This window comes from Cinclus cinclus, chromosome Z, assembly GCF_963662255.1.
Source record: "Cinclus cinclus chromosome Z, bCinCin1.1, whole genome shotgun sequence".
NCBI classification, from domain to species: domain Eukaryota; kingdom Metazoa; phylum Chordata; class Aves; order Passeriformes; family Cinclidae; genus Cinclus; species Cinclus cinclus.
Genome location: NC_085084.1, coordinates 38,277,420 through 38,304,542, shown reverse-complemented (window position 1 = coordinate 38,304,542; position 27,123 = coordinate 38,277,420). Strand labels below are relative to the sequence as shown.

General features: G+C 53.0%; 2 protein-coding genes across 2 annotated transcripts; both read right to left on the bottom strand.

The window, feature by feature from the left end:
* Positions 1 to 1,304: 1,304 nt before the first annotated feature.
* LOC134056959 (serine/threonine-protein kinase PAK 3-like) lies at positions 1,305 to 10,759 on the bottom strand. The gene is made up of 11 exons (XM_062513921.1): positions 10,684 to 10,759; positions 9,683 to 9,776; positions 8,251 to 8,330; positions 7,157 to 7,220; positions 5,843 to 5,891; positions 4,535 to 4,647; positions 3,891 to 4,008; positions 3,154 to 3,253; positions 2,511 to 2,707; positions 1,783 to 1,920; positions 1,305 to 1,394 (listed from the first exon to the last, which is right to left on the bottom strand). Exons 1-11 carry the CDS (start codon positions 10,757 to 10,759, stop codon positions 1,305 to 1,307), a joined length of 1,119 nt encoding a protein of 372 aa, XP_062369905.1.
* Positions 10,760 to 15,682: 4,923 nt separating this feature from the next.
* On the bottom strand, positions 15,683 to 25,136 carry LOC134056958 (serine/threonine-protein kinase PAK 3-like). The gene is made up of 10 exons (XM_062513920.1): positions 25,061 to 25,136; positions 24,094 to 24,159; positions 21,543 to 21,606; positions 20,225 to 20,273; positions 18,913 to 19,025; positions 18,269 to 18,386; positions 17,532 to 17,631; positions 16,889 to 17,085; positions 16,161 to 16,298; positions 15,683 to 15,772 (listed from the first exon to the last, which is right to left on the bottom strand). Exons 1-10 carry the CDS (start codon positions 25,134 to 25,136, stop codon positions 15,683 to 15,685), a joined length of 1,011 nt encoding a protein of 336 aa, XP_062369904.1.
* Positions 25,137 to 27,123: the final 1,987 nt, after the last annotated feature.

The window sequence follows — 27,123 nt, the reverse complement described above, 5'->3', positions numbered from 1 at the left end:
AAACGGGGCCCAGCTGCCTCCCCCCAGGCCGTGAGGGCGGCCGGGCGGGCTCGGCCACCCCAGGGCTGCTCCGAGTCGGGGCAGGGCAGGGCCCCGCCGAGCCACGGCCGCACCGGGAAAAGGCGAGGATCCCAGCAATGGGCCTCTCCTCCTCTTGACCACTGGGGCCCCTGCTTAAAGACGGGGCCCGGCAGCCTCTGGAGCTTGGCCCTGTGCCTGGCCCGGGCCCCGTACTAGAAGGGACCGGTGCTAGGCCAATGCCACACCTTAAGAGGCCAAAAATGCAAGAGAGCGTTCCCGGGGCTTACCTGCTTCAAATGTGATGCACGGAGCAAACCGACTTTTCCAATTCTTTTCTCAGGCTGTCAACAACTAAACCAGCCTCCAATTGGTCCCATCAATCCACAGAGGAAGTTCTCATGGGGAAAAACTTGCTAGTGGGCCCGCCCGCCAGGGTAAAACCAGCACACAAGGGGAGGCAGGTGTTTCACATCTCCAGGACATCAGGGACCCCTCAAGCCTCACAGTGACTTGAGAAGACAAATGCCATCACTCCAAACATCCTTCCTCCTGCAGGCACCCAGCTTGAAATACTGAGCAGCATGTGGGATGGTCAGGAATATCTCTTTGGCCACTTTGGGTCCCCTGCCCTGGCTGTGTCTCCTGCCAGCCTCGTGTGCAGCATGACCCCAGGGAGCTCTGTCTGGGCAGCTCCTTCCCTAGTGCGGGGTGCCCAGCTGACACAGCCCTTGGCTCACACAGATCCAAACTGCAGAACTTTTCATCGCTCATCTTGGCCTCAGTTCCCGTAGGAGAACGCATGTTCCTGCTGGACACTCACCTGCGCCTGAGCCTGTGGAGAAGCCTGGCTGCCTTCCTCTCTGCCCAGGGCAGCACAGACACTCCCAAACTTTCCCAGCAGCTGCCACACAACCACGGCCACAGCGGCGTGCCCAGCAGTGACACCCCTGCTCTGCTCTGTTTTGCCCTCTTCTGCTCCTCTATTCACAGCTAAAAGCCTGTATCTCCACAAGGAGGTTTGTTCTGGAGGAAGACCTCCGCCCACTTCCAAACTGACTCCCAAACCCCATCCCTCTATCTTCCCATGCTTTAGAAACACCTGACCATTCAGACTCAAATTTACAGCTTATTCACAGAAGGAAGGGAAGCTTCCAACACAGTGATGGTTTTACAGTATTTATTTTGACTATCAGCCTAAACTATCTACAAACTACAAACTACAAACTACTCCTTCCAACCTACAAACTCAAAAGAACAACAAACAACAACGGCCTCTTGCACGGCTAGAATCTTCTGTCAGCCATAAGCTGCTGCGCTGCCATGATCAGAGGCGTCAGGCTGGAGGTCGGCTTGGCTGAAGTTACAAACGGATGCTGCCCAAAGAGAAAAAGAACAAATGAACTTCTGCTTTCCTCACAGGCTGAAGCAGCCTTTCTCTGGCTACCAGAGACACAGAGAAACGAGGGCAGTCTGTGCACCTCTGTCTCCCTGTCCAGGACTTTCCTGCCACAGGCAAACATGGCTTCCAATTCCACAAATGCATGAAGCCAGAGGTCTGCAGCTTAAGGAGATTTAGTCTAATTGTCATTGCAAGGCTCCTTCCAAGCCATGGCAGGCCGGGATTCTCCTTGTTTTTCCTTTGGAAAGCCCCCAGAATGGAGATTCTTAGGAGCGGGGCCCACCTGACGCCTTGGACTTGAGCAGAGGAGGAGCCCCTGGCAGTGGGTAGCTGGCACAGCCTGTAGCTGCTCTGCCTTTTACCTGCAGAAGTTCCTGGGCAGACCAGCGCCTGTCCTCGTCTGTCTCCAGGCAGCAGTGCAGAAAGTCTCGCAACCAAGCCGACTGCTGCCTGGGCTTCTGCAGCTTCGGGGTGCCCCCGGTGCTGATCAGCTGTCGAGCCTAGAGAAGAAGGCAACGCCACACTCCACCTGTCTCCTTCACACCCAAAACTGCTCACCCACACCCCGCTGGCCAAGCTGCACTCTCACAAGTGGCCCTTTCTTCCCCGCCAGAGGCTGTGACATGCCTTTCCCACCCCAACCAACTGAACCCAAAGCCAGAGGCAACCGCAGCCAGTCCAATGTGCAAAGGCTCCTGCCTTCAGCCCTGATTTCATGGGCTGATTGGGAATCAGGAGCAAATCCATCAGCAAAAGCACACTCGGCTTCTCCGAGGACTGACACCAGCTCTACCGCCAATTTGGAAGAGGGACTTTGGTCTAACTCTATTCTTCACAAGGATTCTTCCGTAACATGCAGCTTGGCGCTGCTCACTGCTCCCTTAGGCAAAGCTGCCAGCAAGCAAATGGCATCAGCGTACTTTGGGCCGTTCCTAATTCAAGGGCAAGGGGAATAATACAGGGCAAGAAGCACAAGAGACTATGCAGCCCGGGAGCTATGGTCTTCAGGTGTTACCAAGCTTGGCAGGCAGAAGAACGGGGGCAGATTTTCTTAGAGGGACAGGAGCATCTGAGAGAAGTTGCAGCGCACCATGCGGGAGGTTTCCATCAGGTAAGGAGGAGCTCCTTCCACCATCTCCATCCCCACGATGCCAAAGGACCAGATGTCCACTTTGGGGCCGTAGGGCTTCCTGGTGAAAATTTCAGGCGCCATCCAGTAAGTAGTCCCGACAGCCGATCTGCGTTTGCTCTGCTCAGCCGTGAGCTGAGCAGCGAGGCCAAAATCAGCTGAGGAGAAAAAACACACTCGGATCAAGCCAGCGTGAAGTAGGAAAGCAAAGAGAAGAAGTCCCCACTCTCCCAGTGCCCAAGAAGGCAGTGTGGAATCCAAAGGGAATGCAAACAGGAATGGCATGCTGGCATTCCTAACAGCTGCAGCTGAGGAAATAGCAGATGGGCCACTTAGCAAAAGCCCCCCGTTTCACACAGTGGCTTTTAGTTCCCTGAAGCTCCAGACTGAAACTGCCTTGCTTGCGTGAGGGCACACACAGCCCAAAGCCCCTCCTGACACCTTCTTCCCAGCCACACCGCCCTGCACCTTGTGGCTGTGCTCTGCGCTTGCAGCAGGGCAGCCTGCACTGCCACAGGCACCACTCTTGGGCAACTGGAAGTCACTCAAATGCACCCCCAGCCCACAGCCCACCACGGCTAGGCCTGCCCTTAACAACACCCACCCAGCTTGACAGATCCATCCAAGCCCAGGAGAATGTTGTGGCTTTTGATGTCTCGGTGGATCACTTGCTTGCAGTGAAGGAAATCCAGGCCTTGCAGGCACTGAGGGAGGAAAAACAAACAGGAGATCTGACTTCGTCCCTCATGCAGTGCAGTGGCACATCTGCAAGACTGACTTGCTGGGGGACGCCGAGCCATGGCAGGCAAGGCTGAGGGGAGGGCAAGAGCTTGCTGCTGCAACATGACGACAGCAGGGCCTTTCTAAGAGAGGGTGTATTCGCTTTGAAAGAGAAAGGACAATGCTTTTTCTGGCCAGTGCCCTGCAAACACAGACTGAAGGAGCACCGCTGCAGTGCCTGTGCTCTCTCCAGCCAGATGACAGCAAATGCCTTTGCAAATGCCCCTTTGGGTGCAAAGCTCTCCTTGGAGGCTGAGCTCTGGCAGAGTCCTGTGAGTGTCTCTTTGTCTTTGCCACTCGGTTGATACTGTGCCACCAGCACGGCTGCTCTTACAGGGAAGGAATGCAGCACACACAGGCAGCAGGCAAGTGTTTGCAGAGGCCAACGCAAACAAACGCACTAGAAGAAGGGCCCGCACCTTGGCAGGCCCTCCAGATGCACTTGCCCCCGCTCTGCCAGTCACAAGAGATAGGCAGAAAGGAAGCTCGGAAGATGAAATCAATCCTCCCCTTCCCACCCATTCCACCCAAGCCATGGCAAGCACCAACGCAATCCCTTACCTCGCGGGACACAGCTGCTATCTCTCCTTCTGCCATTTGGATCTCCCTAATGACATCGTGCAAAGACCCTCCGTCCATGTATTCCATCACGAGCCAGAGTTCCTCGTGCAGCAGGTAGCTGAAAGGAGGAAACAACCACCTGCAGGTGAATGCGTGCGCTTGCGTGACCTGATGGACCCTTTTGTCCGTGTCTCTCTCCGAGGAAGACAGGACGAAGGGAATAGGCATTCACAAGGCTCTACAGGGCTTGAACTCTGTGCAGTAGAAAAGACTGCTTGGTATGCACAGCTGTGCAACAGGCCATGGGAAATACCATCTCCAGTGCTTTGTCAGAACTCAAGAACCTTGGGGGAAAAATCAAACACCAAACCCAACAGGACAATGGGCACGGAGGGCAGGAACTTGGAGGCTGCTGACGCAGTAAAATTGGGCCGAGACCTGCTCTTTGAAAGCGCACTTCAAACTAGATATGCCGCAAAAGATAAATGCAGCCCCCATGCAAACTCCTCCAAGATGCTGTGGATCAGCCCAGAAAGGGGAAGGAATTAACAGCTCCACCCTCTGCCAGCAACCAAAGGAGTGCTTGAACCTCTGGCTTGCAGCACGTCAGTGACCCTTCACGGCAGAAGAGCAGAACCACTCACCTGTCTACATAGTTCACCACATTGGCGTTCTTATTGTCCCGCATGACCTGGATTTCATTCACGCACAGTTCGTTGCTCTTCACTTGCAACAGACTGATTTTCTTTATGGCCACCTAAAACGACATGCAAACCATGGATCAAAGAAGTCTATGGCACAGGAACACAAGGCCAACAGGGACACTGTGATTTAGGGATGATACAGCTGCGCTGTGCCAAAATGCCTTGGGACTGGACATCAGAGGAACCGGAAGCTGAGCTTGCAAGAGCCCTTTACACTGCTTCCTTGGTCGCCACTCCCAGGACACACAGCCAGAAACCCTTTGCCTTGCAAACCTGGCAGAAACACAGTCTCAACTCTCCAGCTCAAAGCTCTAACCACCCTCGTTGCACCCACATTCTTCCCCCAGGGCCTCACTTTATCATCCCCATTTTGAATTCACGCACCACTTGCAAGCAGGAAACAACTTAGGCCTAGGAAAAATGGAGCAAAACTCCTGGGAAAGCTTGGCCATTTCTAGGGGGCTTGATCATTACTCCGGTGGCCACCGGCATTCTTCACTGCACAACAACAGGGCAAACCCTTACAGATATGACAGATAAAATGCCGCCTTACAAACATCCTGACCGTCCCCCCCAGCCCACCCCACCCCCCAGAGAAATAAAAACCGACAGATTTTATGGAAAAATTGTTGTCATGATGAGAACATCATTAGGGACACATCAAAAAAAAACAAGGCTAGCACATCCTCACTTCAGCAATTTTCCATTTGTTCTGCTAAAATGCTTTCTAGCACACCAGTGACATTTGCAATTCCTGACTGATTCTAAAAAGAAATAGCTCATGCCTTGATCCTCTAGCGATACACACCAGGCTCTGAGCAGGGCTTAGGCCCTCGAGAGACTCCTTGCAGACCTCTCTCTCTAAGCACAGTTCCCAAGGGCAGCACTGCACGTGCCTAAGGAACTACCATCAAAATTCCCATGGATTTGCTGACAGCGCGAAAGGAGAAGTCGGGAACCGCGAGCCAAAGCCCCAAAGGGCACCGCCATTCTCTAAGACACCGCCTTGCCACTAAGAACCAGCTAGCGTGTCCTCCTCAGAAAGACAGCCCTTGGCCTCCTTGCATTGCTTGCGGCAGCTCAGAAGGACACAGTCTGTCCCCACTGGGCTTGGCAGGCAGACCCTGCTCTGCACTTCAGTTGCCTTTGCAGCAAAGCTCTAGTGGCAACCCAAAGCTCAGGCACAGCTCACAGCACAGGGGAGGGCACTCGAGAGCTGCACAAGCTGCAGCACCGCTTGACACTTACCTCTTCTCCTGTGGCAGTCTCCACTGCCGTGCACACAGTGCCGAAACCCCTAGAAACAAAACAGCAGCAGAGAAAGGAGAAGTCCTTTAGTCCCTGCAGAAGCCAGACACTGTGGCCCAAGGAGGAAAAAGAGGCCAGGGACAAACAGCAAATGCACCGCGACACATTCTGCTCTGGCTCCTTTCCCCCTTTCTCTTTCTGTGTCCGTGCGTGTCTGTGATTTTTCCAGACACACACACACACACACACACACACACATGGCCGTTGGGCCTGCTCACACTTCTCCTTGCAGTGGATGTGCCACACTCAGGCACCTCCACACAGGCCTTCTGAGAAGCCTGAAGCCATGTCACAGACATCAGAAGAAAACCTCTCAACACACATCCTTTCTGCAGCTGACAAGGAAAGTAGTCTCCAGCCACAGCTGCAGCCACAGGCAGAGCAGGCACAGGTCTCCACTGCTGCACACACAAATGGAGAAGTGCTCAAAGCAGAAGATCCTCAGACAGCTGCCTTCTGGCTCCAGAGCCATGGGCAGCTGCTTCTCTTGGGTGCAGCAGACACAGGAAGCACTCTACTTTTCAGGGGACTTCTTCTACATTTGGCTCCTCCCAGAGGAAATGTTGCAAATCAATCCCACTGACAGTCAGCAGAGCTGGCTTTCAGTAGGGAATAGCTTGGTGCTTTCTTTGCAGGAAAGGCCGCAACCCCACGGGATCCACGAGGGCTCTCCCCTCAGGCACTCGATGCCTTTTCCTCTAGAATGCATTGGCATTGGACACTGGCCTGAAGCTTTGGCTTTTGCCACCTCAGCTACAAAAGAGAGCTGCTGCTTTTGTGTCTGCTTTTGGCTTCTAGACTAGCTAGGTGGTCATCCTGACCACTGAACCTTGTTTTCAGCAAAACGCTGGAACAAAGCTTCCTGAGAGCTGTTCCCTGACAGCCCGCAGCTGCTACCTTGACCTTGGAGGCAATGAAGTTTTTCCTCCTTTCATTGCCACGGATCCTGTATCCTTTTGGGACACAGAGAAATGATTTGTCCCAAGAAAAGCGGCAAGAGGGGGAAAGACACTTGAGGGACAGGAGATGTGCCAGGTGCTGCTCCTTGCTGCAGAAAGGACCATTCCAGCATCCAGGTGTCTTTGCCATGCCTTCAGACCACAGCTATCAATGCTGACCAAAACTGAGACATAGCAGCGTCTCAGCGCAGCGTCTGCACAGCTTTGCAGCTTGCCTGACATCACTCCGGCGACAGGTGACAGCAGCAAAGTACACAGCCCCTCCCTTTGAAGAAGCACCTGTGGCTGCACTCACCCTTTGCCAATAATTTCCAGTTCTGTATATTTAGCCTCCGGATCTCCTTCGCTCACCAGCATCCCTGTAAAAACCCAAAGGAAAGATGCTCACTTCAAAACTGAGATGCCAGCCTGCAGCAGATCACCAAGGCAGCCCCACTCTCTGGCACACTGGGCCCTTTCAACTCCCTCACTGGACAAACAACAACACCATTGCCGCACCAGCACCACCAGCAGCACCACCAAAACAACAGCAGCAGGACAAGCAGCTCTCCAGCACATACGGTCTCTAAGCACGTGGAGAAACAGTCCAAGGACACAGAGATCAGAAGGCCACGACCAAGACAAGTGAGTGTGGTCTATAAAACCCAAACCTTTCTGTTCTTGGCCATGAACACTCTGTGCCATTCAACAAAAGCTTGCATCCTTGCAAGCAGCAAAGGCACCTTGGCTTCTGCAATCAATTTGTATCAACAGCTGCCCGCTCCAGAAGCGGAAGAATAGTGCCCAGTGCTTCCAGCAGAGGCATGATCTCCGCCTTGAAGCAGCACTTTACCTAAACAATGCCTTTCTGGCTTGCAAGAGCAGCAGCAGCAGCTGACGTTGCAACCTATTGCCATGGGCCTTAACAATGAGGTTCCTCAGCCTTCAGGAGAGGCTATGATCTGAAGATGACCTTGGCTGTGCCCCACAGGAGCTGGGCCCCACAGGAGCTCCCTGAAGCCGCCTCATTCACAAGGTCCCGGCCTCCTGCTCAGCCACAAACCATCTCTCTTTTGCCTTTTGTACTGAGGCAAGCTCAGGCAAAGCCAAAGCACGCCAGGCTGCCCTCAGAGGCAGCAGCAAGAGCCCGCTGTTCCTTCAGCACCTCCAAGCACAACAACAGCTCCTGTGTGGAGGCCGCAGCAGCCGACACTCAGCCCAGCAGGAACTGCAGGTGGGACAGCTCACGCTGACACACGATCACACAGGGCACTGCTCCAGCACACAGGCATCACAAAGGACATACTCAGCAGGGCCAGGCACTCGTCCTCTGTCCTCTCTCTAAGCAGCTGCTCCATGCTGCCCGAGGAACTACTTGTGCTCCAGGTGCACGAGCTGCTCGCGCTTGACTTTCCAGCTTGGGGACAGGAGGCTTCTTCAGAGCCGGCAGCTGCAGCTCGTGCCGGCGCCAGGCCAGAGGAAGTGGAGCTCTGGGACAAGAAACAAATTTGGGTCAGAAACACGCCTGCCACAGATGCCCCTCCAATCCCATTTCAAATGCAAGCCCCTTGGAAGATGCTGCTGGCCACATCCTGGGCTCTTCACCTCTCGGCTTTTGCTGCCCCCTTCTCTCACACAAGGCGCAAATTCCAAAGGCTGCTTTTACCCCATGCACAACATGACCCCAAAGACACCGCTGACCAAAGCAGGCGCTTACTGATGTTGGCTGCTCAGGCCGTGGGCTGACAGCAGGGACAGGTTCATTAGCACCTTCCTCCTCTTCAGCCTCTTCCTTGACTCCAAGTTCAGCAAGAGCAGGGGCTGGTGCTGCCCTTGGGCTCTGGGCACAGACAGCAGCGGGAGGGACAGGAAAGAACCTGTCATTCAGAACCTGACAGATATTCAGCTACAGGCCCCTGCTGCAGCTTAGCTGCTCCTTGAGCTCCCCACAGCTGCTGATGAGCAGGGCCAGGTCCCTCCAGGGGACAGTGGCTCCTCCATATCCTGCAAGGCTGTCAAGTGCATCTTTGCACGGCTCTCCTCACCAGAGATAGGGAGCCTGCACAGCCACTGGCCACCAAGGGCCTCACTTGTACCCCAGCAGCATCCCAAGACACCCTAATGCTACCTCTTGTCTCTTGCTAAGAGGAATTCACAGCCCCTATCAGAGTGGTGGGGAACGGATGCCTAAATGTCCAAGTTCCACACCCCTTTCCCAGGGGTGAAACACTCTGCAAGTGCCAGAAAGATTCCAGCCTGACTCAGCATCTTCAACTACGCAGGGGAGGTGCTGTCTGATCAAAAACTTCCAGCTCTCCTTTGCTCCAGCCACAGGGCCACTCCCAGCTGCCACTTACTGATGCTGGATGCTCAGGCCCCACAGTAGCAGCAGCTGCAGCTTGGTGGGCATCTTCCTCCCCTTTGGCCTCTTCTTCAGGAAGATGCGCAGCCGCAGGAGGCTCTGAGGTTGCTTTTGGGCTCTGCAGACAGACAGCAACGGGAGGGACAGGCAACCTTCTTGATATTCAGCTCTAGAACCCAGATGCACTAAGGAGGAATCATCTGGATTCTAAGTTGCTCAGCCCCCAGCTAATTGCACCAATCAGAGCAGACTGCGCTCTCTTGCACAGGAGAAATTCCATCATGCATTCAAGCAACGAGCAACCCCACTTTCCACTGCTTAAAAGCTCTGAAATGGAACTGGGCAAAACAGACACACATCCTCCACACATTGCTGCTGCTGCTGCTGCTGCTGCTGCTGCTGCTGCTGCTGCAGAGAGCCCGCACTGTACTTTCATTCATCCAAGCAGGCTGGCACTGGACTGCAGCAGGCCCAGCTCACAGCTTGCTCCACAGCTGTCCAATGCTACCAACGCCAAAGGCTCCTTTCCCACTCACCCAAGGGCTGGATTCTCTCCAGGCACGGGCGATGTGACCTGCAACACACAAAGGAAAAAGAACCCCATGCTGTGAGAAAACTGCCCGCTCTGGGAAAACCCACCAAAAAGTCAACCCAAAGCCAGAGCATACTGCTTTCATTCACTCCATGCCTCCAGCAGCAAGCCTCGTGTCACACAGCAAGCAAGACAACAGCACAAAGGATTGCCTCGTGTCTGTCTTTTGTCCTCTTTGGCCACTCAAGCCCCAGAAACCTGAGGCCCATGAAGTCCAAGTTCTGAAACAGTCATTGTTTCTGCCCTGCCCCACCCAGCAGGAGCTACAGCTCGTCTCCTTCCTGTATTTCTGTTTTCTGAAGAGATGCAAGCGTCAGTTGCCACGAGCTTGCTGAAAACTTTTGCCCAGAAAACGCTTCAGCCCAAGCCCTTTAGCCATGGTGGCAGTTCTAATGTGACGCCGCACAGCAACACCTCCTGTGCCCAGCAGCATACAGGAACTTGTCTGAAATGTCTATTTCAAGGGCCTTTCCCAAGCTGATTCTGTGATTTCCTCACAGAGGGAAGGGCTCTTTCAGCACACAGGAACTGTCAAGTCCCACACACATGTGCTGGGATGGGGGAATGCAGACAAGAAGAGGCTTCTCCTCAGTCCTGGAGAGCAGCGCAGTTTTTCCAAGTGCTCCTTCTAAGCTCTCCCTGTCTTCCTCTCTTAGAAGTTGTCATTCTTGAGCCAGCAAACGCAGGAGATTCCAGACTCCACCGCCACAGGCCATGCCGTGTGGGGAGAAGAAGCCCAGCAGGCTACATTACAAATGCAGCCCACGCCCCGCTGGCTAGAGACACCCCCTTGTCAGCTGCAGCTGCTGACAGCAGCTTTACCCAACAAAAGGCCTCTTCATGGCCTTTGGCCTTCCATCTGCTGCACCGAATAGAAGCGCCTACTTACGTGCCAGGTGGGTGAAAAAGTAGCCAGAATAAGCCACGGTAAAAGCCGTGCAAACTGCAGCACACACTCTCTCCATGGCGGGAGCTATGCTGCTCAAGTCGGCACCAGACAGCACTTGTGGGGACAAACAAAAATCCTGCGAGAGCTCTCAGGGTGCAGCTGGCTGTCAGAGACCTCGTCGATCAGCAGGTTGCACCTGCAGGGAGCATGCCAAAGAGCTGCTCTGCCCACTGAGGCCTCCCGTGCCTGGGCACAGCAACTTTGCCTTGACAGCGCTGGGATGCGGCCGCTGACATCACAATAGCAGCTGCTCTAGGCTGCCTTGTGAAGTCACGCCGAGAAGCACACCTTCTCACTTCAGCTAAGGCCAAAAGGCACCTGCAAAGTTCTCCTCTGCTACAAAGCAACACAAAAAGGCCGCCTAGTCCATAAGCTGTTGCTCAAGGCATCTGGGAGTAACACCAAGAACACAGGAAGCCCTTGTAGCCCACGCTGAGAAGCTGAACACGGAGAAGGGACCATGATGATGTGAGGAGAAACCAAAAAAGAGAACAGCACCTTTGGCCACTCATTGTCCTGTGTTAAATCATGAGGCTTGATGCAGGTGGGGCTCTAAAAGGCAGCATCAATGGAAATCCCCCCTTCAATGCCAGCTGTGGGACAAAACCTCAGGAAGGCCTTTCAGAGCCCTTCTTCCTCACTTGTTTGCTGCAGAACAAGGTGGGACACAGGCCTAAAAAGGTACATTGATGAAAACATGGAAAGCTAAGCAACACATCCACTAAAATCACATCATCCTCCTGCTGCACTGCTGTGGCATTTCCAAGGAGGCTCGCCCATCTGAGGTGCACCTGAGGGAGCTTCCCTGGGCAAACGTGTGCCTCAGAGGGAGCTGCCTGCTGCAGATGGGAAGGAAGGAAGAAAGGAAGGAAAAGAAAGAAAGAAAGAAAGAAAGAAAGAAAGAAAGAAAGAAAGAAAGAAAGAAAGAAAGAAAGAAAGAAAGAAAGAAAGAAAGAAAGAAAAGAAAGAAAGAAAAGAAAGAAAGAAAAGAAAGAAAGAAAGAAAGAAAGAAAGAAAAGAAAGAAAGAAAGAAAAACAAAGAAAGAAAGAAAGAGAATAGAAGGTACCAGCATCATCGCTGTGGGCCGAGTCCCAAAGTGCTGGAAGGAGTAAAGCAGTGCGCCCAAGTGGGCTGGTCCCAGAAAAACTGAAGTTTTGAGGCAGAGACCAAATAGATCACATGCTGGAGCAGCTACGGGAAGGCAGGCTGAGGAAAACAGAAAAACCACCGCCATTCCAAAACGTGGATGCTTCCTTCTCCCTCCTCCTCTTGCATTCCAACCTCTTTTGCTGTATTTGCCATGTTGTGGTATAAGCCCAGGCAGCAAGCAAGTGCCACACACAGCCATTCTCACTCGATGCCTGGTCACCAGCAGGCTGGCCTGTGCAGAGAATTGGAAGGGTAGAAGCTGGAAAATTGCCAGGTGCAGAAAACAATTGAGCTGCATAGGGAGTGCAGAAGCCTCATGCATAGGCCAAGAAACCCCTTTGAACTCATTCCCCATTTCCCAAGGGGAGGCAGGTGTTTCACATCTCCAGGACATCAGGGACCCCTCAAGCCTCACAGTGAATTGAGAAGACAAATGCCATCACTCCAAACATCCTTCCTCCTGCTGGTACCCAGCTTGAAATACTGAGCAGCATGTCGGATGGTCAGGAATATCTCTTTGGCCACTTTGGGTCCCCTGCCCTGGCTGTGTCTCCTGCCAGCCTCGTGTGCAGCATGACCCCAGGGAGCTCTGTCTGGGCAGCTCCTTCTCTAGTGCGGGGTGCCCAGCTGACACAGCCCTTGGCTCACACAGATCCAAACTGCAGAACTTTTCATCCCTCATCTTGGCCTCAGTTCCCGTAGCAGAACTCGTGTTCCCACCGTATCGGAAAAATAATGTTAGGAGAAATGGGGCAACTGAGAGACTGGATAAAAAGTGCTTTCTAGCCTTATGGCATCAATCTCATAGAAAGGTGAGGCATTAAAGGTGTTACATCCAGTGCCATAGTATCAGAAGCCTTTCCCTTCTTCATTCCGATGCCTTATGTTCGTTTTTTCACTAGTCACATACTTCTGCAAAACTTGTGAGCGTCTTTTCATAGCAATCATTAATTCCTTACTTTCTGCAGCCTTGCCACAATGCATCATTTTTCAACCAATCATACAGCATTTCTAAATTCACATTGCTGCATCTTCATCTTTTCACTAACTTTAGAACAAGTTCTATTGCTACGTTTGAAAACCTTTTGCTACCTTACTTAACGTATTGCCTGGCTTGCATAACACATCTTTCTCTTTGCTTAAAACATATTTCCATTTCAAGTGCAAACCTGTATTCCTCTTTCCTGTCTGCTTCACTTTTTAGCTTGTAATTCTAAAGGCCTTCCCTAAAGTCTCAGGTTAAATAAACATTGTATCCATCTCTACCTCTGAGCCTGGATGCACAAGGCCCGGAGAGCTCTCTGGGCTTTGCATTTCCCACAAGCAAATGAGCAAAGAGCTCATTTCCCATTTCCCAAGGTGTAATGGTTTCGTTTGTTTGTTTGTTTGTTTCCGGGCCAATGTACCAATAATGTAATAGTTTAAGGTTTGCCAATTTTAATATCGTTACCTTTTGTGGTGAACTAGAATTAGGAGTAAAAGTAAAGCAGGCCAAACGCTTACAAAGGGAATAAAGAAAAAGACTTTATTAACTACACAAAGAATAAGAATAATAAATTCAGAGCAGATTTTCAGACCAGCTCTTCTTTCCCCCTTTGTTACAGCTTAACAACATGCAGAGACACTTCCGTCAATTTCTTCCGTAAATTATCTTTTCCAGTTCACTTTAGGGAGAGGAGTTTCTTTTTCTTTAGCTATAAGGATCTTTTACTAAGAGAGGAAATTGCCAGTTCTCTTTTGACTCCACTTGCTCAGGATTCACAGCTGCCCGGGATCTGCTGTCAGGAAACTCCTCCCACTTCACAGTCTGTTCACAACTGAGTTGCGGGCCATGGTAAAAAGTCATGGGGTATTACTTGTAAGGATGAGCTACTCCAAGGCAAAAGTTCTCTTTAGCTCACTTCTCTCTCTGTTTATATATTATTCCCAGGAACAGAGATCCCCCTCTTTTCCTCAGGGCAAAGGATTCTTCAAACCCTTTACACCTTGCTCCACCCCCCCACCACCCCAGGTCTCTCTTTTTTTCCATGGTTTAAAGAAAATGTTTGTGAAGCACAGTCCACCCCTATAACTTACAAAAAAGATATTTCAGCCCACCTTCATGGAGTCTCTTCATTCTCCTTCCATTTAGAAACTTAGCTTTGACTTCATTGACTTTGGTGTATCTTTTCTGTTCTTCTTCCTCTCACCCACGGGAAGATGAAAGGCGGTAAGTCTTATCTGAGCATTGGAAAAAAACTTAAAATCTCCCACAGAAGTTGCAGGAGATGGGCCCGGCCATGCGGCAGCTGTGTCAGGAGCTCAGGCCGCCCAGGCCACGCTGGAGGGGCAGGACGAAAACTGCAAAGTCCAGCCAGAGGAGAAATGGGTGCCAAGGCTCTGGCTCCATGGCTTTCTTCTGGCTCTCACTGCACCCGGCTCCAGCTGCAGGCCGGGGGTTCTCCCTCTGCCTTGCTCAGCACACAAAGCCGTGGGGGTCTCTTCCAAACGGGGCCCAGCTGCCTCCCCCCAGGTCGTGAGGGCGGCCGGGCGGGCTCGGCCACCCCAGGGCTGCCCCGAGCCGGGGCAGGGCAGGGCCCCGCCGAGCCACGGCCGCACCGGGAAAAGGCGAGGATCCCAGCAATGGGCCTCTCCTCCTCTTGACCACTGGGGCCCCTGCTTAAAGACAGGGCCCAGCAGCCTCTGGAGCTTGGCCCTGTGCCTGGCCCGGGCCCCGTACTAGAAGGGACCGGCGCTAGGCCAATGCCACACCTTAAGAGGCCGAAAATGCAAGAGAGCGTTCCCGGGGCTTACCTGCTTCAAATGTGATGCACGGAGCAAACCGACTTTTCCAATTCTTTTCTCAGGCTGTCAACAACTAAACCAGCCTCCAATTGGTCCCATCAATCCACAGAGGAAGTTCTCATGGGGAAAAACTTGCTAGTGGGCCCGCCCGCCAGGGTAAAACCAGCACACACGGGGAGGCAGGTGTTTCACATCTCCAGGACATCAGGGACCCCTCAAGCCTCACAGTGACTTGAGAAGACAAATGCCATCACTCCAAACATCCTTCCTCCTGCTGGTACCCAGCTTGAAATACTGAGCAGCATGTGGGATGGTCAGGAATATCTCTTTGGCCACTTTGGGTCCCCTGCCCTGGCTGTGTCTCCTGCCAGCCTCGTGTGCAGCATGACCCCAGGGAGCTCTGTCTGGGCAGCTCCTTCCCTAGTGCGGGGTGCCCAGCTGACACAGCCCTTGGCTCTCACAGATCCAAACTGCAGAACTTTTCATCGCTCATCTTGGCCTCAGTTCCCGTAGGAGAACGCATGTTCCTGCTGGACACTCACCTGCGCCTGAGCCTGTGGAGAAGCCTGGCTGCCTTCCTCTCTGCCCAGGGCAGCACAGACACTCCCAAACTTTCCCAGCAGCTGCCACACAACCACGGCCACAGCGGCGTCCCCAGCAGTGACACCCCTGCTCTGCTCTGTTTTGCCCTCTTCTGCTCCTCTATTCACAGCTAAAAGCCTGTATCTCCACAAGGAGGTTTGTTCTGGAGGAAGACCTCCACCCACTTCCAAACTGACTCCCAAACCCCATCCCTCTATCTTCCCATGCTTTAGAAACACCTGACCATTCAGACTCAAATTTACAGCTTATTCACAGAAGAAAGGGAAGCTTCCAACACAGTGATGGTTTTACAGTATTTATTTTGACTATCAGCCTAAACTATCTACAAACTACAAACTACAAACTACTCCTTCCAACCTACAAACTCAAAAGAACAACAAACAACAACGGCCTCTTGCACGGCTAGAATCTTCTGTCAGCCATAAACTGCTGCGCTGCCATGATCAGAGGCGTCAGGCTGGAGGTCGGCTTGGCTGAAGTTACAAACGGATGCTGCCCAAAGAGAAAAAGAACAAATGAACTTCTGCTTTCCTCACAGGCTGAAGCAGCCTTTCTCTGGCTACCAGAGACACAGAGAAACGAGGGCAGTCTGTGCACCTCTGTCTCCCTGTCCAGGACTTTCCTGCCACAGGCAAACATGGCTTCCAATTCCACAAATGCATGAAGCCAGAGGTCTGCAGCTTAAGGAGATTTAGTCTAATTGTCATTGCAAGGCTCCTTCCAAGCCATGGCAGGCCGGGATTCTCCTTGTTTTTCCTTTGGAAAGCCCCCAGAATGGAGATTCTTAGGAGCGGGGCCCACCTGACGCCTTGGACTTGAGCAGAGGAGGAGCCCCTGGCAGTGGGTAGCTGGCACAGCCTGTAGCTGCTCTGCCTTTTACCTGCAGAAGTTCCTGGGCAGACCAGCGCCTGTCCTCGTCTGTCTCCAGGCAGCAGTGCAGAAAGTCTCGCAACCAAGCCGACTGCTGCCTGGGCTTCTGCAGCTTCGGGGTGCCCCCGGTGCTGATCAGCTGTCGAGCCTAGAGAAGAAGGCAACGCCACACTCCACCTGTCTCCTTCGCACCCAAAACTGCTCACCCACACCCCGCTGGCCAAGCTGCACTCTCACAAGTGGCCCTTTCTTCCCCGCCAGAGGCTGTGACATGCCTTTCCCACCCCAACCAACTGAACCCAAAGCCAGAGGCAACCACAGCCAGGCCAATGTGCAAAGGCTCCCGCCTTCAGCCCTGATTTCATGGGCTGATTGGGAATCAGGAGCAAATCCATCAGCAAAAGCACACTCGGCTTCTCCGAGGACTGACACCAGCTCTACCGCCGCTTTGGAAGAGGGACTTTGGTCTAACTCTACTCTTCCCAAGGATTCTTCCGTAACATGCAGCTTGGCGCTGCTCACTGCTCCCTTAGGCAAAGCTGCCAGCAAGCAAATGGCATCAGCGTACTTTGGGCCGTTCCGAATTCAAGGGCAAGGGGAATAATACAGGGCAAGAAGCACAAGAGACTATGCAGGCCGGGAGCTATGGTCTTCAGGTGTTACCAAGCTTGGCAGGCAGAAGAACGGGGGCAGATTTTCTTAGAGGGACAGGAGCATCTGAGAGAAGTTGCAGCGCACCGTGCGGGAGGTTTCCATCAGGTAAGGAGGAGCTCCTTCCACCATCTCCATCCCCACGATGCCAAAGGACCAGATGTCCACTTTGGGGCCGTAGGGCTTCCTGGTGAAAATTTCAGGCGCCATCCAGTAAGTAGTCCCGACAGCCGATCTGCGTTTGCTCTGCTCAGCCGTGAGCTGAGCAGTGAGGCCAAAATCAGCTGAGGAGAAAAAACACATTCGGATCAAGCCAGCGTGAAGTAGGAAAGCAAAGAGAAGAAGTCCCCACTCTCCCAGTGCCCAAGAAGGCAGTGTGGAATCCAAAGGGAATGCAAACAGGAATGGCATGCTGGCATTCCTAACAGCTGCAGCTGAGGAAATAGCAGATGGGCCACTTAGCAAAAGCCCCCCGTTTCACACAGTGGCTTTTAGTTCCCTGAAGCTCCAGACTGAAACTGCCTTGCTTGCGTGAGGGCACACACAGCCCAAAGCCCCTCCTGACACCTTCTTCCCAGCCACACCTCCCTGTACCTTGTGGCTGTGCTCTGCGCTTGCAGCAGGGCAGCCTGCACTGCCACAGGCACCACTCTTGGGCAACTGGAAGTCACTCAAATGCACCCCCAGCCCACAGCCCACCACGGCTGGGCCTGCCCTTAACAACACCCACCCAGCTTGACAGATCCATCCAAGCCCAGGAGAATGTTGTGGCTTTTGATGTCTCGGTGGATCACTTGCTTGCAGTGAAGGAAATCCAGGCCTTGCAGGCACTGAGGGAGGAAAAACAAACAGGAGATCTGACTTTGTCCCTCATGCAGTGCAGTGGCACATCTGCAAGACTGACTTGCTGGGGGACGCCGAGCCATGGCAGGCAAGGCTGAGGGGAGGGCAAGAGCTTGCTGCTGCAACATGACGACAGCAGGGCCTTTCTAAGAGAGGGTGTATTCGCTTTGAAAGAGAAAGGACGATGCTTTTTCTGGCCAGTGCCCTGCAAACACAGACTGAAGGAGCACCGCTGCAGTGCCTGTGCTCTCTCCAGCCAGATGACAGCAAATGCCTTTGCAAATGCCCCTTTGGGTGCAAAGCTCTCCTTGGAGGCTGAGCTCTGGCAGAGTCCTGTGAGTGTCTCTTTGTCTTTGCCACTCGGTTGACACTGTGCCAGCAGCACGGCTGCTCTTACAGGGAAGGAATGCAGCACACACAGGCAGCAGGCAAGTGTTTGCAGAGGCCAACGCAAACAAACGCACTAGAAGAAGGGCCCGCACCTTGGCAGGCCCTCCAGATGCACTTGCCCCCGCTCTGCCAGTCACAAGAGATAGGCAGAAAGGAAGCTCGGAAGATGAAATCAATCCTCCCCTTCCCACCCATTCCACCCAAGCCATGGCAAGCACCAACGCAATCCCTTACCTCGCGGGACACAGCTGCTATCTCTCCTTCTGCCATTTGGATCTCCCTAATGACATCGTGCAAAGACCCTCCGTCCATGTATTCCATCACGAGCCAGAGTTCCTTGTGCACCAGGTAGCTGAAAGGAGGAAACAACCACCTGCAGGTGAATGCGTGCGCTTGCGTGACCTGATGGACCCTTTTGTCCGTGTCTCTCTCCGAGGAAGACAGGACGAAGGGAATAGGCATTCACAAGGCTCTACAGGGCTTGAACTCTGTGCAGTAGAAAAGACTGCTTGGTATGCACAGCTGTGCAACAGGCCATGGGAAATACCATCTCCAGTGCTTTGTCAGAACTCAAGAACCTTGGGGGAAAAATCAAACACCAAACCCAACAGGACAATGGGCACGGAGGGCAGGAACTTGGAGGCTGCTGACGCAGTAAAATTGGGCCGAGACCTGCTCTTTGAAAGCGCACTTCAAACTAGATATGCCGCAAAAGATAAATGCAGCCCCCATGCAAACTCCTCCAAGATGCTGTGGATCAGCCCAGAAAGGGGAAGGAATTAACAGCTCCACCCTCTGCCAGCAACCAAAGGAGTGCTTGAACCTCTGGCTTGCAGCACGTCAGTGACCCTTCACGGCAGAAGAGCAGAACCACTCACCTGTCTACATAGTTCACCACACTGGCGTTCTTATTGTCCCGCATGACCTGGATTTCATTCACGCACAGTTCGTTGCTCTTCACTTGCAACAGACTGATTTTCTTTATGGCCACCTAAAACGACATGCAAACCATGGATCAAAGAAGTCGATGGCACAGGAACACAAGGCCAACAGGGACACTGTGATTTTGGGATGATACAGCTGCGCTGTGCCAAAATGCCTTGGGACTGGACATCAGAGGAACCGGAAGCTGAGCTTGCAAGAGCCCTTTACACTGCTTCCTTGGTCGCCACTCCCAGGACACACAGCCAGAAACCCTTTGCCTTGCAAACCTGGCAGAAACACAGTCTCAACTCTCCAGCTCAAAGCTCTAACCACCCTCGCTGCACCCACATTCTTCCCCCAGGGCCTCACTTTATCATCCCCATTTTGAATTCACACACCACTTGCAAGCAGGAAACAACTTAGGCCTAGGAAAAATGGAGCAAAACTCCTGGGAAACCTTGGCCATTTCTAGGGGGCTTGATCATTACTCCGGTGGCCACCGGCATTCTTCACTGCACAACAACAGGGCAAACCCTTACAGATATGACAGATAAAATGCCGCCCTACAAACATCCTGACCGTCCCCCCCAGCCCACCCCACACCCCCACCAGAGAAATAAAAACCGACAGATTTTATGGAAAAATTGTTGTCATGATGAGAACATCATTAAGGACACATCAAAAAAAAACAAGGCTAGCACATCCTCACTTCAGCAATTTTCCATTTGTTCTGCTAAAATGCTTTCTAGCACACCAGTGACATTTGCAATTCCTGACTGATTCTAAAAAGAAATAGCTCATGCCTTGATCCTCTAGTGATACACACCAGGCTCTGAGCAGGGCTTAGGCCCTCGAGAGACTCCTTGCAGACCTCTCTCTCTAAGCACAGTTCCCAAGGGCAGCACTGCACGTGCCTAAGGAACTACCATCAAAATTCCCATGGATTTGTTGACAGCGCGAAAGGAGAACTCGGGAACCGCGAGCCAAAGCCCCAAAGGGCACCGCCATTCTCTAAGACACCGCCTTGCCACTAAGAACCAGCTAGCGTGTCCTCCTCAGAAAGACAGCCCTTGGCCTCCTTGCATTGCTTGCGGCAGCTCAGAAGGACACAGTCTGTCCCCACTGGGCTTGGCAGGCAGACCCTGCTCTGCACTTCAGTTGCCTTTGCAGCAAAGCTCTAGTGGCGACCCAAAGCTCAGGCACAGCTCACAGCACAGGGGAGGGCACTCGAGAGCTGCACAAGCTGCAGCACCGCTTGACACTTACCTCTTCTCCTGTGGCAGTCTCCACTGCCGTGCACACAGTGCCGAAACCCCTAGAAACAAAACAGCAGCAGAGAAAGGAGAAGTCCTTTAGTCCCTGCAGAAGCCAGACACTGTGGCCCAAGGAGGAAAAAGAGGCCAGGGACAAACAGCAAATGCACCGCGACACATTCTGCTCTGGCTCCTTTCCCCCTTTCTCTTTCTGTGTCCGTGCGTGTCTGTGATTTTTCCAGACACACACACACACACACACACACACACACACACGGCCGTTGGGCCTGCTCACACTTCTCCTTGCAGTGGATGTGCCACACTCAGGCACCTCCACACAGGCCTTCTGAGAAGCCTGAAGCCATGTCACAGACATCAGAAGAAAACCTCTCAACACACATCCTTTCTGCAGCTGACAAGGAAAGTAGTCTCCAGCCACAGCTGCAGTCACAGGCAGAGCAGGCACAGGTCTCCACTGCTGCACACACAAATGGAGAAGTGCTCAAAGCAGAAGATCCTCAGACAGCTGCCTTCTGGCTCCAGATCCATGGGCAGCTGCTTCTCTTGGGTGCAGCAGACACAGGAAGCACTCTACTTTTCAGGGGACTTCTTCTACATTTGGCTCCTCCCAGAGGAAATGTTGCAAATCAATCCCACTGACAGTCAGCAGAGCTGGCTTTCAGTAGGGAATAGCTTGGTGCTTTCTTTGCAGGAAAGGCCGCAACCCCACAGGATCCACGAGGGCTCTCCCCTCAGGCACTCGATGCCTTTTCCTCTAGAGTGCATTGGCATTGGACACTGGCCTGAAGCTTTGGCTTTTGCCACCTCAGCTACAAAAGAGAGCTGCTGCTTTTGTGTCTGCTTTTGGCTTCTAGACTAGCTAGGTGGTCATCCTGACCACTGAACCTTGTTTTCAGCAAAACGCTGGAACAAAGCTTCCTGAGAGCTGTTCCCTGACAGCCCGCAGCTGCTACCTTGACCTTGGAGGCAATGAAGTTTTTCCTCCTTTCATTGCCACGGATCCTGTATCCTTTTGGGACACAGAGAAATGATTTGTCCCAAGAAAAGCGGCAAGAGGGGGAAAGACACTTGAGGGACAGGAGATGTGCCAGGTGCTGCTCCTTGCTGCAGAAAGGACCATTCCAGCATCCAGGTGTCTTTGCCATGCCTTCAGACCACAGCTATCAATGCTGACCAAAACTGAGGCATAGCAGCGTCTCAGCGCAGCGTCTGCACAGCTTTGCAGCTTGCCTGACATCACTCCGGCGACAGGTGACAGCAGCAAAGTACACAGCCCCTCCCTTTGAAGAAGCACCTGTGGCTGCACTCACCCTTTGCCAATAATTTCCAGTTCTGTATATTTAGCCTCCGGATCTCCTTCGCTCACCAGCATCCCTGTAAAAACCCAAAGGAAAGATGCTCACTTCAAAACTGAGATGCCAGCCTGCAGCAGATCACCAAGGCAGCCCCACTCTCTGGCCCACTGGGCCCTTTCAACTCCCTCACTGGACAAACAACAACACCATTGCCGCACCAGCACCACCAGCAGCACCACCAAAACAACAGCAGCAGGACAAGCAGCTCTCCAGCACATACGGTCTCTAAGCACGTGGAGAAACAGTCCAAGGACACAGAGATCAGAAGGCCACGATCAAGACAAGTGAGTGTGGTCTATAAAACCCAAACCTTTCTGTTCTTGGCCATGAACACTCTGCGCCATTCAACAATTGCTGGCATCCTTGCAAGCAGCAAAGGCACCTTGGCTTCTGCAATCAATTTGTATCAACAGCTGCCCGCTCCAGAAGCGGAAGAATAGTGCGCAGTGCTTCCAGCAGAGGCATGATCTCCGCCTTGAAGCAGCACTTTACCTAAACAATGCCTTTCTGGCTTGCAAGAGCAGCAGCAGCAGCTGACGTTGCAACCTATTGCCATGGGCCTTAACAATGAGGTTCCTCAGCCTTCAGGAGAGGCTATGATCTGAAGATGACCTTGGCTGTGCCCCACAGGAGCTGGGCCCCACAGGAGCTCCCTGAAGTCGCCTCATTCACAAGGTCCCGGCCTCCTGCTCAGCCACAAACCATCTCTCTTTTGCCTTTTGTACTGAGGCAAGCTCAGGCAAAGCCAAAGCACGCCAGGCTGCCCTCAGAGGCAGCAGCAAGAGCCCGCTGTTCCTTCAGCACCTCCAAGCACAACAACAGCTCCTGTGTGGAGGCCGCAGCAGCCGACACTCAGCCCAGCAGGAACTGCAGGTGGGACAGCTCACGCTGACACACGATCACACAGGGCACTGCTCCAGCACACAGGCATCACAAAGGACATACTCAGCAGGGCCAGGCACTCGTCCTCTGTCCTCTCTCTAAGCAGCTGCTCCATGCTGCCCGAGGAACTACTTGTGCTCCAGGTGCACGAGCTGCTCGCGCTTGACTTTCCAGCTTGGGGACAGGAGGCTTCTTCAGAGCCGGCAGCTGCAGCTCGTGCCGGCGCCAGGCTAGAGGAAGTGGAGCTCTGGGACAAGAAACAAATTTGGGTCACAAACACGCCTGCCACAGATGCCCCTCCAATCCCATTTCAAATGCAAGCCCCTTGGAAGATGCTGCTGGCCACATCCTGGGCTCTTCACCTCTCGGCTTTTGCTGCCCCCTTCTCTCACACAAGGCGCAAATTCCAAAGGCTGCTTTTACCCGATGCACAACATGACCCCAAAGACACCGCTGACCAAAGCAGGTGCTTACTGATGTTGGCTGCTCAGGCCGTGGGCTGACAGCAGGGACAGGTTCATTAGCACCTTCCTCCTCTTCAGCCTCTTCCTTGACTCCACGTTCAGCAAGAGCAGGGGCTGGTGCTGCCCTTGGGCTCTGGGCACAGACAGCAGCGGGAGGGACAGGAAAGAACCTGTCATTCAGAACCTGACAGATATTCAGCTACAGGCCCCTGCTGCAGCTTAGCTGCTCCTTGAGCTCCCCACAGCTGCTGATGAGCAGGGCCAGGTCCCTCCAGGGGACAGTGGCTCCTCCATATCCTGCAAGGCTGTCAAGTGCATCTTTGCACGGCTCTCCTCACCAGAGATAGGGAGCCTGCACAGCCACTGGCCACCAAGGGCCTCACTTGTACCCCAGCAGCATCCCAAGACACCCTAATGCTACCTCTTGTCTCTTGCTAAGAGGAATTCACAGCCCCTATCAGAGTGGTGGGGAACGGATGCCTAAATGTCCAAGTTCCACACCCCTTTCCCAGGGGTGAAACACTCTGCAAGTGCCAGAAAGATTCCAGCCTGACTCAGCATCTTCAACTACGCAGGGGAGGTGCTGTCTGATCAAAAACTTCCAGCTCTCCTTTGCTCCAGCCACAGGGCCACTCCCAGCTGCCACTTACTGATGCTGGATGCTCAGGCCCCACAGTAGCAGCAGCTGCAGCTTGGTGGGCATCTTCCTCCCCTTTGGCCTCTTCTTCAGGAAGATGCGCAGCCGCAGGAGGCTCTGAGGTTGCTTTTGGGCTCTGCAGACAGACAGCAACGGGAGGGACAGGCAACCTTCTTGATATTCAGCTCTAGAACCCAGATGCACTAAGGAGGAATCATCTGGATTCTAAGTTGCTCAGCCTCCAGCTAATTGGACCAATCAGAGCAGACTGCGCTCTCTTGCACAGGAGAAATTCCATCATGCATTCAAGCAACGAGCAACCCCACTTTCCACTGCTTAAAAGCTCTGAAATGGAACTGGGCAAAACAGACACACATCCTCCACACATTGCTGCTGCTGCTGCTGCTGCTGCTGCTGCTGCTGCTGCAGAGAGCCCGCACTGTACTTTCATTCATCCAAGCAGGCTGGCACTGGACTGCAGCAGGCCCAGCTCACAGCTTGCTCCACAGCTGTCCAATGCTACCAACGCCAAAGGCTCCTTTCCCACTCACCCAAGGGCTGGATTCTCTCCAGGCACGGGCGATGTGACCTGCAACACACAAAGGAAAAAGAACCCCATGCTGTGAGAAAACTGCCCGCTCTGGGAAAACCCACCAAAAATCAACCCAAAGCCAGAGCATATTGCTTTCACTCCATGCCTCCAGCAGCAAGCCTCGTGTCACACAGCAAGCAAGACAACAGCACAAAGGATTGCCTCGTGTCTGTCTTTTGTCCTTTTTGGCCACTCAACCCTCAGAAACCTGAGGCCCATGAAGTCCAAGTTCTGAAACAGTCATTGTTTCTGCCCTGCCCCACCCAGCAGGAGCTACAGCTCGTCTCCTTCCTGTATTTCAGTTTTCTGAAGAGATGCAAGCGTCAGTTGCCACGAGCTTGCTGAAAACTTTTGCCCCGAAATGCTTCAGCCCAAGCCCTTTAGCCATGGTGGCAGTTCTAATGTGACGCTGCACAGCAACACCTCCTGTGCCCAGCAGCATACCGGAACTTGTCTGAAATGTCTATTTCAAGGGCCTTTCCCAAGCTGATTCTGTGATTTCCTCACAGAGGGAAGGGCTCTTTCAGCACACAGGAACTGTCAAGTCCCACACACATGTGCTGGGATGGGGGAATGCAGACAAGAAGAGGCTTCCCCTCAGTCCTGGAGAGCAGCGCAGTTTTTCCAAGCGCTCCTTCTAAGCTCTCCCTGTCTTCCCCTCTTAGAAGTTGTCATTCTTGAGCCAGCAAACGCAGGAGATTCCAGACTCCACTGCCACAGGCCATGCCGTGTGGGGAGAAGAAGCCCAGCAGGCTACATTACAAATGCAGCCCACGTCCCACTGGCTAGAGACACCCCCTTGTCAGCTGCAGCTGCTGACAGCAGCTTTACCCAACAAAAGGCCTCTTCATAGCCTTTGGCCTTCCATCTGCTGCACCGAATAGAAGCGCCTACTTACGTGCCAGGTGGGTGAAAAAGTAGCCAGAATAAGCCACGGTAAAAGCCGTGCAAACTGCAGCACACACTCTCTCCATGGCGGGAGCTATGCTGCTCAAGTCAGCTCCAGACAGCACTTGTGGGGACAAACAAAAATCCTGCGAGAGCTCTCAGGGTGCAGCTGGCTGTCAGAGACCTCGTCGATCAGCAGGTTGCACCTGCAGGGAGCATGCCAAAGAGCTGCTCTGCCCACTGAGGCCTCCCGTGCCTGGGCACAGCAACTTTGCCTTGACAGCGCTGGGATGCGGCCGCTGACATCACAATAGCAGCTGCTCTAGGCTGCCTTGTGAAGTCATGCAGAGAAGCACACCTTCTCACTTCAGCTAAGGCCAAAAGGCACCTGCAAAGTTCTCCTCTGCTACAAAGCAACACAAAAAGGCCACCTAGTCCATAAGCTGTTGCTCAAGGCATCTGGGAGTAACACCAAGAACACAGCAAGCCCTTGTAGCCCACGCTGAGAAGCTGAACACGGAGAAGGGACCATGATGATGTGAGGAGAAACCAAAAAAGAGAACAGCACCTTTGGCCACTCATTGTCCTGTGTTAAATCATGAGGCTTGGTGCAGGTGGGGCTCTAAAAGGCAGCACCAATGGAAATCCCCCCTTCAGTGCCAGCTGTGGGACAAAACCTCAGGAAGGCCTTTCAGAGCCCTTCTTCCTCACTTGTTTGCTGCAGAACAAGGTGGGACACAGGCCTAAAAAGGTACATTGATGAAAACATGGAAAGCTAAGCAACACATCCACTAAAATCACATCATCCTCCTGCTGCACTGCTGTGGCATTTCCAAGGAGGCTCGCCCATCTGAGGTGCACCTGAGGGAGCTTCCCTGGGCAAACGTGTGCCTCAGAGGGAGCTGCCTGCTGCAGATGGGAAGGAAGGAAGAAAGGAAGGAAAAGAAAGAAAGAAAGAAAGAAAGGAAGGAAGGAAAAGAAAGAAAAGAAAGAAAGAGAGAAAGAAAGAAAGAGAGAAAGAAAGAAAAACAAAGAAAGAAAGAAAGAGAATAGAAGGTACCAGCATCATCGCTGTGGGCCGAGTCCCAAAGTGCTGGAAGGAGTAAAGCAGTGCGCCCAAGTGGGCTGGTCCCAGAAAAACTGAAGTTTTGAGGCAGAGACCAAATAGATCACGTGCTGGAGCAGCTACGGGAAGGCAGGCTGAGGAAAACAGAAAAACCACCGCCATTCCAAAACGTGGATGCTTCCTTCTCCCTCCTCCTCTTGCATTCCAACCTCTTTTGCTCTATTTGCCATGTTGTGGTATAAGCCCAGGCAGCAAGCAAGTGCCACACACAGCCATTCTCATTCGATGCCCGGTCACCAGCAGGCTGGCCTGTGCAGAGAATTGGAAGGGTAGAAGCTGGAAAATTGCCAGGTGCAGAAAACAATTGAGCTGCATAGGGAATGCAGAAGCCTCATGCATAGGCCAAGAAACCCCTTTGAACTCATTCCCCATTTCCCAAGGGGAGGCAGGTGTTTCACATCTCCAGGACATCAGGGACCCCTCAAGCCTCACAGTGACTTGAGAAGACAAATGCCATCACTCCAAACATCCTTCCTCCTGCAGGCACCCAGCTTGAAATACTGAGCAGCATGTGGGATGGTCAGGAATATCTCTTTGGCCACTTTGGGTCCCCTGCCCTGGCTGTGTCTCCTGCCAGCCTCGTGTGCAGCATGACCCCAGGGAGCTCTGTCTGGGCAGCTCCTTCCCTAGTGCGGGGTGCCCAGCTGACACAGCCCTTGGCTCACACAGATCCAAACTGCAGAACTTTTCATCCCTCATCTTGGCCTCAGTTCCCGTAGCAGAACTCGTGTTCCCACCGTATCGGAAAAATAATGTTAGGAGAAATGGGGCAACTGAGAGACTGGATAAAAAGTGCTTTCTAGCCTTATGGCATCAATCTCATAGAAAGGTGAGGCATTAAAGGTGTTACATCCAGTGCCATAGTATCAGAAGCCTTTCCCTTCTTCATTCCGATGCCTTATGTTCGTTTTTTCACTAGTCACATACTTCTGCAAAACTTGTGAACA

Bases quoted from the DNA above. Each gene is read 5' to 3' on its own strand.
- LOC134056959 (XM_062513921.1), bottom strand. From the start codon at position 10,759: ATGGAGAGAGTGTGTGCTGCAGTTTGCACGGCTTTTACCGTGGCTTAT. The intron at 9,777-10,683 runs GTAAGTAGGCGC...TGTGTGTTGCAG, and splicing joins CTTTTTCACCCACCTGGCAC to GTCACATCGCCCGTGCCTGG. The intron at 7,221-8,250 runs GTCAAGCGCGAG...GGGTTTTTACAG, and splicing joins TCCTGTCCCCAAGCTGGAAA to GGATGCTGGTGAGCGAAGGA.
- LOC134056958 (XM_062513920.1), bottom strand. From the start codon at position 25,136: ATGGAGAGAGTGTGTGCTGCAGTTTGCACGGCTTTTACCGTGGCTTAT. The intron at 24,160-25,060 runs GTAAGTAGGCGC...TGTGTGTTGCAG, and splicing joins CTTTTTCACCCACCTGGCAC to GTCACATCGCCCGTGCCTGG. The intron at 17,086-17,531 runs GTGGGTGTTGTT...TTTTCTCCTCAG, and splicing joins GGATGGATCTGTCAAGCTGG to CTGATTTTGGCCTCACTGCT.